At 44.9% G+C, this 16,923-nt stretch overlaps 1 protein-coding gene across 1 annotated transcript in view; it reads right to left on the bottom strand.

Moving 5' to 3' along the window:
- CFTR (CF transmembrane conductance regulator) overlaps positions 1-16,923 on the bottom strand; it is a 190,873-nt gene that overhangs the window by 97,871 nt on the left and 76,079 nt on the right. Inside the window, exons 21-24 of the mRNA XM_038751975.1 lie at positions 15,373-15,619; positions 12,801-12,893; positions 12,039-12,221; positions 8,308-8,499 (exon numbers count right to left, since the gene is read on the bottom strand). Of these exons, the coding sequence (XP_038607903.1) occupies positions 8,308-8,499; positions 12,039-12,221; positions 12,801-12,893; positions 15,373-15,619 (715 nt within the window). The remainder of the gene's footprint in view (positions 1-8,307; positions 8,500-12,038; positions 12,222-12,800; positions 12,894-15,372; positions 15,620-16,923) is intronic.

The following is a 16,923-nucleotide window of genomic DNA, read 5'->3' as shown; positions in this document are numbered from 1 at the left end:
CTGGGCCTCAGTTACCTCATCTGTAAAATGGGGATAAGAGCATGAGCACCATGTGGCAGAGGGACTGTGTCCGACCAGATTAACGTTTATCTACCTCAGTTCTTAGAACAATGCTTGACACATAGTAAACATTTAACAAGTACCATAATTTTCATTATCTTCTCTAGGCCCAGGAGAACAGTTGATTAATTACACCAACCTGGGTCTTATCTGCTGTGCGGTGTTCCTACCTGTCTACAAGCTAATTAAAAGGGAAAAGCTTGAGTTTGGAGTTAGTTAACAGTGTGGTGGAAATACAGAAAACCTGACTTCAGAAAATCTGACTTCTCCAATGTCCAATCAGGCCCCACTCCAGGCATCTGGGGCTCCTGATTCATTCATTCAACCGTATTTATTGAGCGCTTACTGTGTGCAGAGCACTGTACTAAGCGCTTGGGAAGTACAAGCCCTGCTGCCAACATGGCAGCAAGAGGCACACCAAACCGAAGGTTTCAGGGACAAATGTAGAGTCCAAACTTCTTTCCGGCTGTGAGGGCTAAGTTTACAGGAGGAAAGATGGAGGATGGTAGGTAGAAAATGGCAGGCTATGGGTCACTTGTGTGTGGCTACTTCACAACTTTCCTACTTTGAATGCAAAGCGACCTGTGGATATCATAAGAAATAAGTCCACCCACCAGGACATTTCTGCTAGCCACTTTTATCATAGAATAGGGAACTGTCAGAGTCACGTTACAGTATCTGTAAAAGGAAAGAATCTGGCATTTAAATAAGGACAAACTCAAGAGACCATTACTGGACATGTATATAGCAATTGATGTGCTGTCGTGTTTGAGAGAAATGATTCAGAAACTAGGGATATTCCCCTGTAACCTTGGTTCTCAGAAGAAATGTTTGCCACACCTAGTCATCACAATGGATGAAGCTTCGCATGATTTAGGATTTACAACCATCATGACTTTGGGTAAAGTAAAACAACAGAATGACTGACCATTGAGAAGTCACATGCCCTAATAGATAAAGCACAAGCCTGGAAGTCAGAAGAACCTGGGTTCTAACCCATCTCTGCCACTTGTCTGCTGTGTGACCTTCGACAAGTTACTTAACTTCTCTGTGCCTCAGTTATCTGTAAAATGGGGATTAAGACAGTGAGCCCTGTGGAGGACAGGGACTGTGTCCACCCTGATTACCTTGTACTTACTCCAGTGCTTAGTACAGTACCCGGCATATAATGAGTACTCAGCAAATACCATAATAGATAAAAAATAATAAATTAATGTAGGCAAGGGGCATGTGATACCGGTCATCTAAACTACAGTAAGGCCAGTAATTAATTAATAATAATAATAATGGCATTTATTAAGCACTTACTATGTGCAAAGCACTGTTCTAAGCGCTAGGGAGGTTACAAGGTGATCAGGTTGTCCCACGGGGGGCTCACAGTCTTAATCCCCATTTTACAGATGAGGTACCTGAGGCCCATAGAAGTGAAGTGACTTGCCCAAAGTCACACAGCTGACAATTGGCGGACCCAGGATTTGAACCTATGACATCTGACTCCAAAGCCCGTGCTCTTTCCACTGAGCCATGCTGCTTCTCTTGATCTTGATCTCAGCATAAAGGAATCCCACAAAACAAAAATCCCTTCCTTTTTTTTTTCACTGGTAAGTGTTAAGTGCTTAACATATGCCAAGGCATTATAGTAAGCACTGGGGTTAGATACAAGTTAATCAATTTGGACACAGTCCAAATTCATTCATTCATTCATTCATTCAATCATATTTATTGAGCGCTTACTGTGTGCAGAGCACTGTACTAAGCACTTGGGAAGAACAAGCTGGCAACATACAGAGACGGTCCCTACCCAACAGTGGACTCACAGTCTAGAAGGGGGAGACAGAGAACAAAACAACACATATTAACAAAATAAAATAAGTAGAATAAATATGTACAAGTAAAATAAATAGAGTAATAAATATGTACAAACATATATACAGGTGCTGTGGGGAAGGGAAGGAGGTAAGGTGGGGGGATGGAGGGGTGAGAAGGGGGAGAGGAAGGAGGGGGCTCAGTCTGGGAAGGCCTCCTGGAGGAGGTGAGCTCTCAGTAGGGCCTTGAAGGGAGGAAGAGAGCTAGCTTGGCGGATGTGTGGAGGGAGGGCATTCCAGGCCAAGGGGATGGCGTGGGCCGGGGGTCGACGGTGGGATAGGTGAGAACGAGGCATGGTGAGGAGATTAGCGGCAGAGGAGTGGCGGGTGCGGGCTGGGCTGTAGAAGGAAAGAAGGGAGGTGAGGTAGGAGGGGGCGAGGTGATGGACAGCCTTGAAGCCGAGGGTGAGGAGTTTCTGCCTGTTGTGTAGGTTGATTGGTAGCCACTGGAGATTTTTGAAGAGGGGAGTAACATGCCCAGAACGTTTCTGGACAAAGACAATCTGGGCAGCGGCGTGAAGTATGGATTGAAGTGGAGAGAGACAGGAGGATGGGAGATCGGAGAGGAGGCTGATACAGTAATCCAGATGGGATAGGATGAGATCTTGAATGAGCAGGGTAGCAGTTTGGATGGAGAGGAAATGGCGGATCTTGGCAACGTTGCGGAGGTGAGACCGGCAGGCTTTGGTGACAAATCCCAAATAAGGCTCATAGTCTAAATCTCCATTTTACAGATGAGGTAAATGAGTCACAAAGAAGTTAAGGAACTTATCCAAGGACACACAGTAGATAAGGGGCAGAGTCAGGATTAGAATCCAGGTCTTTCTGACTGCCAGGTCTGTGCTATATCCACTAGGCATGCTTCTATCTTTTGACAGATTGGGTAGATATGGTATATCAAGAAGCTTCTTGTAGTTTGTATCTGAAAGGGTTGTCAGTGAGAAACTCAGGAGATGAAACTAGCGTGGGCTCTGGAACAAACTCCATTTGGGGTGTTCAACTGAATCTAAAGCCTGACCGTATAACTGGCAGATGAGTCTAAGTTGTGATGATATGGTAAACTACTGATAAAACAGAAATGGCATTTAAGCATATTGTGAAAATAGTCTGGCAAAACAAGGTGGAAATCCAGTAGGGACATGAGTAAGGTAGAGCAGTGAGCTATGCTAAACCAACGGCCTGTTACAAGATGGGGTGAGGTTAGTTAGGGGCAAGTATCGTCAGAGTGGACTGGAAACTGAACTGTCAGCCATGAAGTGCTATCACTTGAAAAATCAGCATGGTATTGGGATGTATCAGCACGAGCTTGGCCTGCAAGAACCAGGAAGTAATCCTTCTGCTACATTCTGCCTTGGTAAAACCACTGTTAGAGTGTTGGGTCAAATTTGGGTCAACACACTGTAAAAAGAACATGGGGAAACTATAGAGGGTGACTAAAGGGATGGAAAATAGGCTCCACGAGGAAAGGAACTGGAGACAATAAATCATTCTTTTCCAGGATATAAGAGGGTCTCACGGAGCCACCAAGAACGAAGAAGAAGAAAGGGGCATAAATCATAGCCAGAGAGAATTCAGTAGAACACAAAGAGGTACATCCTGACCATCATAGGGAATGAAACATGGGAAAAGGCTTTCAAGAGAAGGTGTGGTGCGGCCACACCTGAAGATCTTTAAGGAATGTCCAGGCACCCGTCTGCCCCGAATGACTTAGTCATTCACCTGGATAGAGTCAGGGGGTTGGACAAGATGACCTCTGGAGGCCCATACCAGCCCTGGAATTCAGTGCTGAATCTCCTAGAGCTTGAACGGCTGAACTCGCTGGAAATTCCTCAAGTATTAGAGAAGCAACATGGCTCAGTGGAAAAAGCCCGGGCTTTGGAGTCAGAGGTCATGGGTTCAAATCCCGGCTCTGCCACTTGTCAGCCGTGTGACTTTGGGCAAGTCACTTAACTTCTATGGGCCTCAGCTACCTCATCTGGAAAATGGGGATTAAGACTGTGAGCCCCACGTGGGACAACTTGATCACCTTGTATCCTCCCTCAGCGCTTAGAACAGTGTTCTGCACATAGTAAGTGCTTAACAAATGCCATCATTATTATTATTATTATTATTATTAGAATCCCCAGAACCCTCTAGCCCACCTCTTCCCCACGAAGCCCATCTAGGATATGGGTACTCGACCTCATTTTCCTCCAGTGGCCAGTGATATCGCCCAGCTTTGACCAACAACTGACCCTTCTGAGGGGTAGCTGAAGAGAAGCAGCGTGGCTCAGTGGAAACAGCACAGGCTTTGGAGACAGAGGTCATGGGTTCAAATCCCAGCTCCACCAACTGTCAGCTGTGTGACTTTGGGCAAGTCACTTAACTTCTCTGGGCCTCAGTTACCGCATCTGTAAAATGGGGATTAAAACTGAGTCCCCCGTGGGACAACCTGATCACCTTGTAACCTCCCCAGTGCTTAGAACAGTGCTTTGAACATAGTAAGTGCTTAACAAATGCCATCATTATTATTATTAAGTGTTGGCCTAAGGTGATAGGTTAAGCAGCCCAAGGCAGAAAGAATTCATCTGGTCACTTCCAGTCAACACAACTACAGATCCAATAATAATAATAATAATGATAATTATGGTATTTGTTAAGTGCTTACAATATTCCAAGGCACTGTACAAAGCAGTGGGGTAGATACAACATAATCGGGTTGGACACAGTCCCTGTCCCATATAGGGCTCACAGTCTTAATCCCCATTTTACAGATGAGGGAACTGAGGTACAGAGAAATTAAGTGACTTGCCCAAGGTCACACAGCAAACAAGTAGCAGAGCCAGGATCAGAACCCATGACCTTAACTCCCAGGCCCGTGCTCTAGCCACTACGCCATCACCATGCTGCTTCTCCTGCCCCTGCCCCGCTCCCAAAGGTAAACCCCATTTAAGCAGGGGCATAGTCCTGGGTGTGTTTTGTTTTTAATGGTATTTATTATGCGCTTTCATTATGTGCCAGCCACTGTACTACATGCTGGGGTATATACAAGTTAATCAGGTCAGACAGAATCCCTATCCCAAGTAGGGCGCACAGTCTCAGTAGGAGGGAAAATTCTAGGGAAAATAACAGTGTGCTTCAAAATCTTGGCAAAGGGAGTACCTGCTTCTAGTGCCATTCATCAGGCCACAACCCACGGCGACATTTCCCCACGAGCCTCCGGTGCTCAGGGCTCTTTACGCCTGAACATGAATGATTGACTTTGGCCGTTGAGGCAATGGGGCTGGGTGTGTCTCTTCAAGTGCCCTAAAAGCCTGCTAGTTCGTTCCAGTTGCCCATTGGGTTTCTGAAACCTCAACTGAGATTGTCGAACGGAGCGCTCTACGCAATCAGATGTGGCGTCCCGCCAAGCCGCCTATTCATGGCTCTCCCAGTTGGACACCAACTGACTTTCCCATGTTCTGCTTTCAACTCCTGCCTGTGGAGGGCCAAAACTGATGCCCGTATGTCAGAATCAAAGCTCATTAGTTGCATGCTACCAGCAACGTAGAATCTGTTTTCCCGGACGGTTGTTATACGTGATAACCATACTTACCCCAAGAATTCAGCTTTCTTGCCAACATCCCTCCCCAGAAGTTTTCATTTCCTTGTGCTTAAAAAAATGATTTCAACTAGGGAGTGGACAGACTGAACCTGAGGAGATTTTATCTTTTTTGTGCTACCCAGCAGAATGTTTGGTTACTACGCCTATTTGGAAAATGCCACAGTAAACATTTCATAATGATGACTTTATCTCCTGTCCTTCTTGGGTGTCACTGCCATCATCATCATGCTTTTTTTGAGCACCTGCTTTGTGCAGAGCACTGTACTGAGTGCCTACTGAGGCCTTCCCAGACTAAGCCCCCTCCTTCCCCTCCTCCCCCTCCCCATCCCCCCCGCCTTACCTCCTTCCCCTCCCCACAGGAGGGGAATTTATGTATTTATGTTTGTACGTATTTATTACTCTATTTATTTAATTTGTACATATGTATTCTATTTATTTTTGTTAATATGTTTTGTTTTGTTCTCTGTCTCCCCCTTCTAGACTGTGAGCCCACTGTTGGGTAGGGACCGTCTCTATATGTTGCCAACTTGTACTTCCCAAGTGCTTAGTACAGTGCACTGCACACAGTAAGCGCTCAATAAATACAATTGAATGAATGAATGAATACAATAGATACAATACAATACAATCTGTAAAATGGTGATTAAGACTGTGAGCCCCCTGTGGGACAACCTGATCACCTTGTAACCTCCCCAGTGCTTAGAATAGTGCTTTGCACATAGTAAGCACTTAATAAATGCCATTATTATTATTATTGAATGTCTGCTGCATAAGCACGAGATTCTCAATAAAAGAATTGAAAGACACGATCACTATTTTGTGGAGCTAGTGGTATGAGAGGAGATACAAGCAGGCATATATTCTTAGGCTGTGAGCCCCTTATGGGACAGGGACTGTGTCCAACCTGATTGACTTGTGTTTACACCAGCACTTAGTGCTTGATGCATAGTAAGTATGTAACAAATACATTATACATATTTAGTGGTCTTTCATATTCCCAAAGGTGAAACTCCCTGCTGGTCTTGGGTGTATGGACAGGGCAGAGGTAGTTTCCTAGCCTGCGCTCCCTGCCAGTTTTGAGTGTTTGGACAGGGCAGATGTAGTATCCCTGAACATATTCCCTATCAATTTTGGAGGTGCGGGTTCGGTGGAGGTGGTAGAGGGAGCAGAAGTGGCAGAAAGGAATAGGATGATCCTAACCTTCCTGTTCTCCATGACTCCAACCATGCCAGCTTTCCCTGGCCACTCACAGTGTCACTGGCCAGCCCTACCCATGGCAGTACACCAGTACAGTGCTTTGCACACAGTAAGCGCTCAATAAATACGATTGAACAATTGAATGAATCAGTTTTCCCCCATCAGAAGAACTCTGGCCCCACAGGATCAGTAGGACTTGCTAGTCCGAGCTGCTACACCTCCTTTCTTTGAAAACCACACCACGGATGCACTGGCCTTTCTTTTAAAAATGAAGAAAATCAATCAGTCAAATCAATGGTATTTTCTGAGTGCTTAACTGTGTGCAGAGCACTCTACTAAGTACTTGGGAGAGTTCAGAACAACAGAATTGGTCAGCATGTTGCTCAAATTTTTGGTACCTCTGCCTCCTCTTTTAGGATGGGCTTTTTCAGGTTTCTTGTAAAGAGCATTTGATCACTGTGTCTGTCCTCCCTCTTTATTCATTCAGTCATTCATTCAATTGTATTTTTTGAACGCTTACTGTGTGTAAAGCAATGTACTAAGTCCTTGGGAGAGTACGATACAACAACAAATCCTTTAGATTGTAAGTTTCTGTGGGCCTGAGGACATTTGGCCCATTCTTGGTTGAGTAGTCCAACTCCACCAGATGATTTAGATGGAAGTTTTTACTGCTCTCCATTTGTCTTACCAAGGTGAACTCATTTGCTCCCATGGCTTCAACTATCATCTCTATGAGGACGATACCCAAATCTGTATCTCCTCCCCTGTTCTCTCTCTCCCCCTCCAGGCTCGCATCTCCTCCTGCCTCCAGGACATCTCTACTTGGATGTCGTCCCGCCACCTAAAACTCAACATGTCCAAAACAGAGCTCCTTATCTTCCCTCCCAAACCCTGTCCTCTTCCTGACTTTCCCCTCACTGTAGACAGCACTACCATCCTTCCCGTCTCATAAAACCGCAACCTAGGTATCATCCTTGACTCAACTGTAAAATGTGGACTAAGTACCGTTTTTCCTTCTACTTTGGCTGTGAGCCCCATACAGGACAGGGAGTGTATCTGACCTAATTAATTTGTTCCTCTAAATAATGAATTAGTTTCTTCCTCTACGCTGTAAGCTCCTTATGGGCAGGGAATCATCATCATCAATCGTATTTATTGAGAGCTTACTGTGTGCAGACCACTGTACTAAGCACTTGGGAAGTACAAATTGGCAACATATAGAGACAGTCCCTACCCAACAGTGGGCTCACAGTCTAAAAGGGGGAGACAAAACCAAACATATTACAAAATAAAATAGACTAGATATGTACAAGTAAAATAAATAAATAAATAGAGTAATAAATATGTACAAACATATATACATATATACAGGTGCTGTGGGGAAGGGAATGTGTCTGTTTATTGTTATACTGTACTTTCCCAAATGCTTAGTACAGTGCTCTGTACACAGTAAGTGCTCAATAAATGCAATTGAATGAATACCTACCCCAGTGTTTAAAACAGAGTTTGACACAAAGTGCTCAACAGATACCGTAAAAAAAAAAACAAAAAACACAACAACAAAAGTGAAGCTCTGAAGGCCAGTTTCAGGCCACATCCTACCTCCTCCAACTGGCAGGCCTTGATGACACTCCTGTATCGGTATTCATCAAAGGAAACCCCGAAGACAATGTTCTCCTTGATGGTTCCCGGCATGATCCACGAGAATTGGGGAGAGAAGGAGATCCTTCCGCTGTGCTTGATTTTGCCTTCCAAAGGCTCCAGCTCACCCATGATCATCATCAGCAGTGAGGTCTGCAAGGGCAAAGCAGAAGCGTTCACGGTCAACCCAGGGCCGGGGATTGGGGGGGATTGGGATTTTCGTCCTTCTTGCCCACCAGCTTCCCCGTTCCACAGCTTCAGGCTGAACCCACCAGGGGCCATGGACAGCCCTCCCCAACCTTCCCCTGCTCCAGCCCAGCTGGGGAGGGTCCAAGCAATGGACACATGCTGGCAGGACTCTGAGGACATTGAGAAGGTCGCCGGCATGACCACGGTCGTGGCTTCTCCGGCTGCCGGTCCGAGCGATATGAGAATCCTGCTGAACCTTTCATGTTTGACATCATCTATGTCTTTTCTATCTTCGTTCACCTCTCCTTAGGTGTCTGGGACCAGCACCCTCCCCATCTTCCGTCCTTAGACAGGGAACCTCTTAAGGCCAGGGACCCAGTTCAGATCTCATCTATTTCTTTCCCAGTACTTAGTATAGTGCTTTTCACAGAGTAAGCCCTAAATAATTTCTACTACTGATAGAGTTAGTTCATTTTAATTTATTAAAGACATTCTCAATGAAAATGCGGAAAATAAAGTATTTTCACTAAGATTCACGGTAAGTGCTTTGTATTGGGCTCTTCACAGAGTAAGCCCTAAATAATTTCTACTACTGATAAAATTAATCATTTTAATTTATTAAAGACATTCTCTATGAAAATGTGGAAAAGAAAATATTTTCACTAAGATTCACAGTAAGAGGAGGGCATGAAATCCACTTTGGTCTGTTTTTTTTTTTAATCAACATTCTGTATTTCATAGATTGTGGATAATAATGATAATAATAATAATGATGGCATTTATTAAGTGCTTACTATGGGCAAAGCACTGTTCTAAGCGCTGGAGGGATACACGATAATCAGGGTTGTCCTTGATTACAGGGACACAGTCTCACAGTCTTAATCCCCATTTTACAGATGAGGGAACTGAGGCACAGAGATGTTAAGTGACTTGCCCAAAGTCACATAGCTGACAATTGGCGGAGCTGGGATTTGAACCCATGACCTCTGACTCTAAAGCCCGTGCTCTTTCCACTGAACCACACTTGTTTCTCTTTTTGGATCCTTTGAGGGACAGGGTCTATGTCTAATTCTTACCTGTGTACTCTTACCCAGCACTTAATTTCATTCTCTGCCCACAGTAAGCACTTAATGAACACTGTTAGGATGATGATGACGATGACGACTATTACTACTACCACCACCACCAGCATGGCCTAGTGGATAGAGCACAGGCCTGAGAGTCAGAAGATCTAATCCTGGCTCCGTCACTTGTCTGCTGCGTGACCTTGGGCAAGTCACTTAACTTCTCCACACCTCAGTTCCCTCATCTGCAAAATGGAGATTAAGACTGGAGCCCTGTATAGGACAGGGACTGTGTCCAACCCAATTATCTTGCATCTACCCCAGCACTTAAAAAGGGCCTGGTACATAGTAAGCACTTAAATACCACAATTAGTATTATTATTATTACTACTGGACACCACAATGCAACCCGGTACCCTGCCCCCCACCTCACCAAATCAGCTTTCGTGCACACAAAGCCCTGAGGAGTTCCATTTCTCAGGTGTGTCCGTTTGCCCAAATGGCAGAGTTTGATTTAATTGATTCTTCCTTCATAGCTGTTATCCCTAATTCAATGACACGAATATGTAACTGTAATTCTAGCTAGCTTTTTATCATCCCATCATTTGCTGGAAGAACTGCCTGCAATTCGAGTGCTGACAGCGCTTATAATGCCAAAGTTAATCAGTAACTGCCGGTAACTTTTCTGTTCACCCAGAGATAAAACACGGCATAAGAGCTAAGGAAACTTGTTATAGGAAATGTTCAAACATTAATCACCCACATAACTTTGATATGCTGGAAAATAATCACCAAACTATCTATTTGAAAACCCTGTTTGCCTTTTTCCAGGAAAACCCATAGACTTCAAAAAGGAAAAAGACACCAGAAGAAAAAAAAAGTATTTTACCGGAGGGAAATCCCAGGGGTACTGTGGACAATTGGGACATTCATACGCCAGCTTCTCTGGCAGGGAAACATGCGAGAAGATTTTGAGGAAGTTGTACAGTATCAGTCTTACAGTGTCTGAATCAATAACAGTGAGAAAGACATTGAAAATTTCTGTATCTGAGAGTCACCTGGGACATGATTTTTACCCCACTAGAGACTAGGTTCTCCGTTCAAGTGTAAATCCCTTGTCGGCAGGACAGGCATCACTCCTTAGTTTGGTATTTCCCAAACACTTAGTATAGCGCATTGCATCTAGAAGGAGCTAGATAAATATTATTACCATGACCACTATTACTACCAATGGAAACGTTTTGCTGACTCCTGTTTCTAGACTTTATGTTCCTAGAAGCAGCGTGGCTCAGTGGAAAGAGCACGGGCTTTGGAGTCAGAGGTCATGGGTTCGAATCCCGACTCCGCCACATGTCTGCTGTGTGATCTTGGGCAAGTCACTTAACTCCTCTGGGCCTCAGTTACCTCATCTGTAAAATGGGGATTAAGACTGTGAGCCCCACGTGGGACAACCTGATCAGCCTGTATCCTCCCCAGCGCTTAGAACAGTGCTTTGCACATAGTAAGTGCTTAGCAAATGCCGATTATTATTATTATTATTATTGTGGGTAGGGAACATGTCAACCAAGTCTGCAGTATTGTACTCTTCCAAGCACTTAATACAGTATTCTGCACCCAGCAAGCACTCAATAAATACCTTTGGTTGACTGACTGCTTGATTCAGAGCACGTGGCCTGGCAAACTTTAATCCATCCCCAAGAATTTCATCTATCCCCAAATGGACAACTCTTTGAATCACCCTGGGGATGAATTCTAATAAACTGGAGTTGTTCTTCTCACCATGATAAAACACTGACGTTACTGGGTTATCCATGGATACTGGATATAACTCCAACTCCTAATAATCTAAAGAGGTGTCTATCTGTGCCTTCAACTATCACTGCTCTTCTTCAAATACCTCATGTATCCTATTACTTAGCCTGTGAGTTCCATGTGGGATAGGGACTGTGTCCAACTGACTAACTTGTATCTAGTCCAGCGCTTACGGTGCTTGGCACATAGTAAGTGCTTCACAAAGAAGCAATGTAGCCTCGTGGATAGAGAATGGGCCTGGGAATCAGAAGGACCTGGGTTCTAATCCTGATATGCCACCTCTCAGTTGTGTGACCTTGAGAAAGTCATTTAACTTCTCTGTGCCTCAGTTACCTCCTCTGGAAAAGCAGCCCCATGTGATATATGGAATGCGTTCACCTTGATTCGCTTGTATTTATTCCAGCACTTAGTACAGTGCCTGGCACATAATAAGTGTTTAACAAATACCATTAAACATACCATAATTATTATTAATCATTTCTACGTAGCCTTTGAGAATTCTGCAAGTAACGTACATGTAGTATTCCATAGAAAGAGAAAGGGGAAAATCAAATAACCTGGCTGTGGGTAAACACCAAGCCTACACCGTGTCAAGAAAGTGGAACGAGAAGATAGTCAAGTAAATACCTTGCCCGCCCCAGTAGATCCAGCTACAGCCAACAACTGTCCTTTTTCTATCTTGAAATTGATGTCTTTGAGGACAGGGGGACCGAAGAGTGAGAAGTTACTAAAGATGAGGTTTTTATCGTCCCTGGAGACTTTTCGGCTATTGTCATTTTGCTTTGCTTTGACGAACAATTCCCCGAATCCCTGCAGAGGAATATTGAGAAGATCATCGACAGCTGCACCAACAGATTTCCCTAGCTGAATATGTAAATTGTGGGGTTAATTTGAAAATAAATGAGAAGCGGTGTGACCTGGTGGAAAGAGCATGGGCCTGGGGATCAGAGGACCTGGATTCCAGTCCCAACTCTACCACATGTCTGCTACGTGACCTGAGGCATGTCACTATGCAGCTCAACGTCTTTGGGCCTCAGTAAGCTTACCTGTAAAATGGGGATTAAGACGATGAGCCCTGTTTGGAACATGGACTGTGTCCAACCTGATTATCTGGTATCTGTGCCAGTGCTTAACATGGTGCCTGGCGCATAATAGGCACTTAAATACCATAAAAAATAACATCGATCCACAATTATATACTGCACAGTACTGTAACATATGCTCACGCTTCTAAATCAGAGCAACGGCAGATCCAACCCAGGATTCTATCTCACAGGGCAGCACAGCAGGAGGAGGGCGATAAAAATGCTGGCTGCAATTTACCACCAGTAGAAATCTCTCCAGCTCACATTCTTGTAAACAGAATGAAATGGTTTTAACAATCCTGACCTCATCCCAGAAAGCTGTTACGTTTTCCATCACAACATCTGTAGTTGTTAGGTTGTATTCCAATGTCTTGTACTCTTCTTTTTGAAGGAAATCCTGTTCATGAAAGAGAAGATAAACTGTACTGTCCCTCTAGACGGTAAGCTCTTTGTGGGCAGGGAACCTGTCCACTAACTCTGTTATATTGTACTCCCCCAAGGGCTCAGTACAGTGCTCTGCACACAGGAAGCACTCTCTAAATACCACTGATTAATTGATTGTATGCTACATAACCCGCAATGATATGCAACCACCGGAATCCCCTGTTGGGTTCAAGTGCTACAGGAACTCAGCCTGCAGCAATGCTAAACTAGATTTGGAATTTAAAACTACAAAGACCAGTTCAGGGGCATATGCTAGAGAGGGAAGCCCACACCATGTTGCGCCAGGATCATCGGTTGTAATAGAAAATGAAAAATGGCCTCCTGCTATCAAATTGAAACCAGGGCATCTCCCTGCTAGCCTTGACCTCATCTGTAAAACGGGGATGAAGACTGTGAGCCCCCCTTGGGACAACCTGATCACCTTGTAACCTTCCCAGCGCTTAGAACAGTGCCTTGCACATAGTAAGCACTTAATAAATGTCATTATTATTATTATTACTGACTCCAGGACTGGTTCTGCTTTGATAGATGCTCCTTCCATAGACTGACCCTTTGGGTTGAGTAGCCATGGGCCCCCTGGCACTGGCCATAGCCAAGTCTACTCCTGTCCTTAAAAGAGTGCCTCTTGAGGACCAACTGGAGTCCATGATTAAAAAGTGACAGACACATCTTCCCTCCCCTAGTATTCTCTATTTTTCCTTGTCTCTCCATTTCCCTGTTTATCTATTTTTTCATGGTATTCGTTAAGTGCTTACTATGTGCCGGGCACCGTACTAAGCACTGGGGTAGATACAAGATAATCAGGGTGGACACGGTCCATGTCCCTCATGGGGCTCACAGTCTTAATCCCCATTTTACAGGTGAGGTAAATGAGGCACAGAGAAGGACTCGCCCAAGGTCACACAGCAGAGAAGGGAAAGAGCCAGAATTAGAACCCAGATCCTTCTGACTCCTAGGCTTGTGGTTTATCCACTACACCATGCTGCTTCTCATTTTTTTGGAACTGTTCGTTCTCTTTTTCTCTCTTCCCCCCCGCCTCATATGGTCCTGGGCTGCCTGCGCCTGAGACTCACTTGCCAGATGAAGCTGGATCTGCCTCCAATTCAGCACAGTGCCAGATGGACTGTGTTGCCTGGAGAAGCAGTGTGACCTATTAGAAAGACCACGGGCCTGGGAGTTGGAGGACTTGGGTTCTAATCCCAATTCCGCCACCCGCCTGCTGTGTGACCTTGCTCAGGACATTCAACTTCTCAGTGCCTCAGCTACCTCATCTGTAAAATGGGGATCCGATACCTATTCCCCAGCTTGGCTTAGTGGAAAGAGCACAGGCTTGGGAGTCAGAGGATGTGGGTTCTAATCCCGGCTCCACCACTTATCTGCTGTGTGACCTTAGCCAAGCCACTCAAGTTATCTGTGCCTCAGTTACCTTGTCTGTAAAATGGGGATTAAGACTGTGAGCCCCACGTGGGACAACCGTGCTTAGAATAGTGCTTGACACATAGTAAGTGCTTAACTAATACCATTATTATTATTATTTCTACTTACTGGGAGCTCTGGGTGGGACAAGGACTGTGTCTAACTTGATCATCTTGTATCTTCTCCAGTGCTTAGAACAATGCTTGACACAAAGTAAGCACTTATCAAATACCATCATTATTATTATAATGCAGGCCACCGCTAGGTCAGAGTTGGACTGTGTCCAACTCAATTACCTGTATCTACCCCAGCACTTAGTACAGAGCTCGGCACACAGTAAGTGCTTATCAAATCCCACAATTGTTATTATTAATATCACTGTTCAACATCAGGGTCTTCTCAAAATGATTTGTCTTTCAAATGGGGGGCCTGAAACAGATCCTATAGGTTGTAAGCTCATCCTGTACACTGTAAGCTACTATTCATTTATTCATTCAATCAATCATATTTATTGAGTGCCTATTGTGTGCAAAGCACTGTACTAAGCTCTTGAGGGAGTGCAATATAATAATGAACAGACATTCCGTGCCCACAACAAACTTACAGTCTAGCGACAATGAGTTTAATGGGCAGGGATCATTCCTACCAACTCTTGTAGCCTACTCTGCCACACACTCAGGACAGTGCTCTGCACACATAAAATGCTCAATAAATCATCATCAATCGTCATCAATCATATTTATTGAGCGCTTACTATGTGCAGAGCACTGTACTAAGCGCTTGGGAAGTACAAATTGGCAACATATAGAGACAGTCCCTACCCAATAAATACCATTGATCGATTGTCATCCCACCAACCCGGTATCCACACTAGGAGATAACTTTCCACATGGCCTGGAGGAAGGGTCTTAGGATCGGAAAGAAACCCCAATGGATCAAGTTCTCCATATTAAAGGTTTCTTGGGAATTTAGTTTTCCAGGCCCCGAGAGGCATTTAACTGATGGGTTCTCGGTACCTGTATCTTGTGGATCGCTCCGATGGAGTCGTACCACATCTGCACGGCCCAGGGGAACTGCCGGGTGACCGCCATCCGCAGCACGATGCAGTACGAGATGGTGGTAAATATCTTGCGGAGGACAATTCCCTTGGTCAGCATGGAGGGGAGCACCGACAGGAACACCACAAAGAACCCCGAGAAGAAGAAGGCTGAGCTATTGAAGTACCTCATATAAGCAGCCTTTCGGGTCAGCTTCAGTTCCGTTCTGTGAAACGAAAGAGAGAGCCACATTGACTAACGAAGATATAGGGGTCTCACGGGCCAAAAAAATCATTTCCTTAGCCTGGCTACAGGTCTCCTGGACCTGCAGACAGAAAGTGTGTCAGTTGGAGCTGCCATCTCTCAAGAAGCAATTTCCCACTCCAACCACTAAGTTGGAAGTTCCTCAAGGGTCATTTCTAGTACTTTGAAGTAAACATCCCAGAGTATCTACTGTGGTGCTCTGCACCCAGTAGGCACTCAGTACAGTCTTTTGCACACAGCAGTTGTTCAGTACAAAGTTCCCCACTCACGGCGGAGCCCTGCACAGGGTAGTCCCTAAGTACCTGCTATGGCGCTCTGCACCTAACGGGTGTCAGTATAGTGTTTGGCAAACTGTAGGCGCTCAGTACAGTCTTTTACATACAGTAGGTGTTCAGTACAATGTTCTCCACCCAGGGTAGTGCTCTGCACAGAGTTTGTCCCTAAGTACCTGCTCTGGTGCTCTACAACAGGTGAGAGTATAATGTTTGGCACACTGTAGGCGCTCAGCACAGTCTTTTACCCATAGTAGATGTTCAGAACAATGTTCTCCACCCAGGGTAGTGCTCTGAACAGAGTATATACCTAGGTATCTGCTATGGTGCTCTGCATTCAGCAGGTGACAGTATAATGTTCCGCACACTATAGGTATTCAGTACATGCAGGCTTTTGAAAACTGTAGGCATTCAGTACATTGTTCTCCACCCAGGGTAGCGCTCTGCACGGAGTAGGCAAAAAATGGGGAACAGACTTTCGCACCATTTTGAGTGCAGAAGAGTTTCATTAAGTGCACAGTGCAAGAGGATCTAAATGTGGCCGACACAATCTGTCTGCTAATTACTTCCCTTCTGAAAAGAGAAAGTCAAAGGTCAAACAGATCTCTCATCAAGTGCCTAACAGTGCTCTGCACGCGGTAGTATTTTTATTAAGGGGTCAATAGGTACTCGATAAATATCATGGATTGATTGATTGATTGAAAAGAGAAGCAGTGTGGCCTAATGGATAGAGGACCTGGGTTCTAGTCCTTGCTTCTCCATTTGTCTGTGGTGTGATCTTGAGTAGGTCACTTTACTTCTCTGTGCCTCAGTTCTCTCATCTGTAAAATGGGGATTAAGAATGTGTGTCCCAGGTGGCACAGGGACTGTGTTTAACCTGATTACCTTGTCAGTGCTCCAGCACTTTTTTTTTTTAATGGCATTTACTAAGCGCTTACTATTCTAAGCGCTGGGGAGGTTACAAGGTGATCAGGTTGTCCCCCGGGGGGCTCAC

The sequence above is a fragment of the Tachyglossus aculeatus genome, chromosome 10 (genome assembly GCF_015852505.1).
Source record: "Tachyglossus aculeatus isolate mTacAcu1 chromosome 10, mTacAcu1.pri, whole genome shotgun sequence".
Taxonomy (NCBI): Eukaryota; Metazoa; Chordata; class Mammalia; order Monotremata; family Tachyglossidae; genus Tachyglossus; species Tachyglossus aculeatus.
This window is presented reverse-complemented; position numbering and strand designations above follow the sequence as displayed.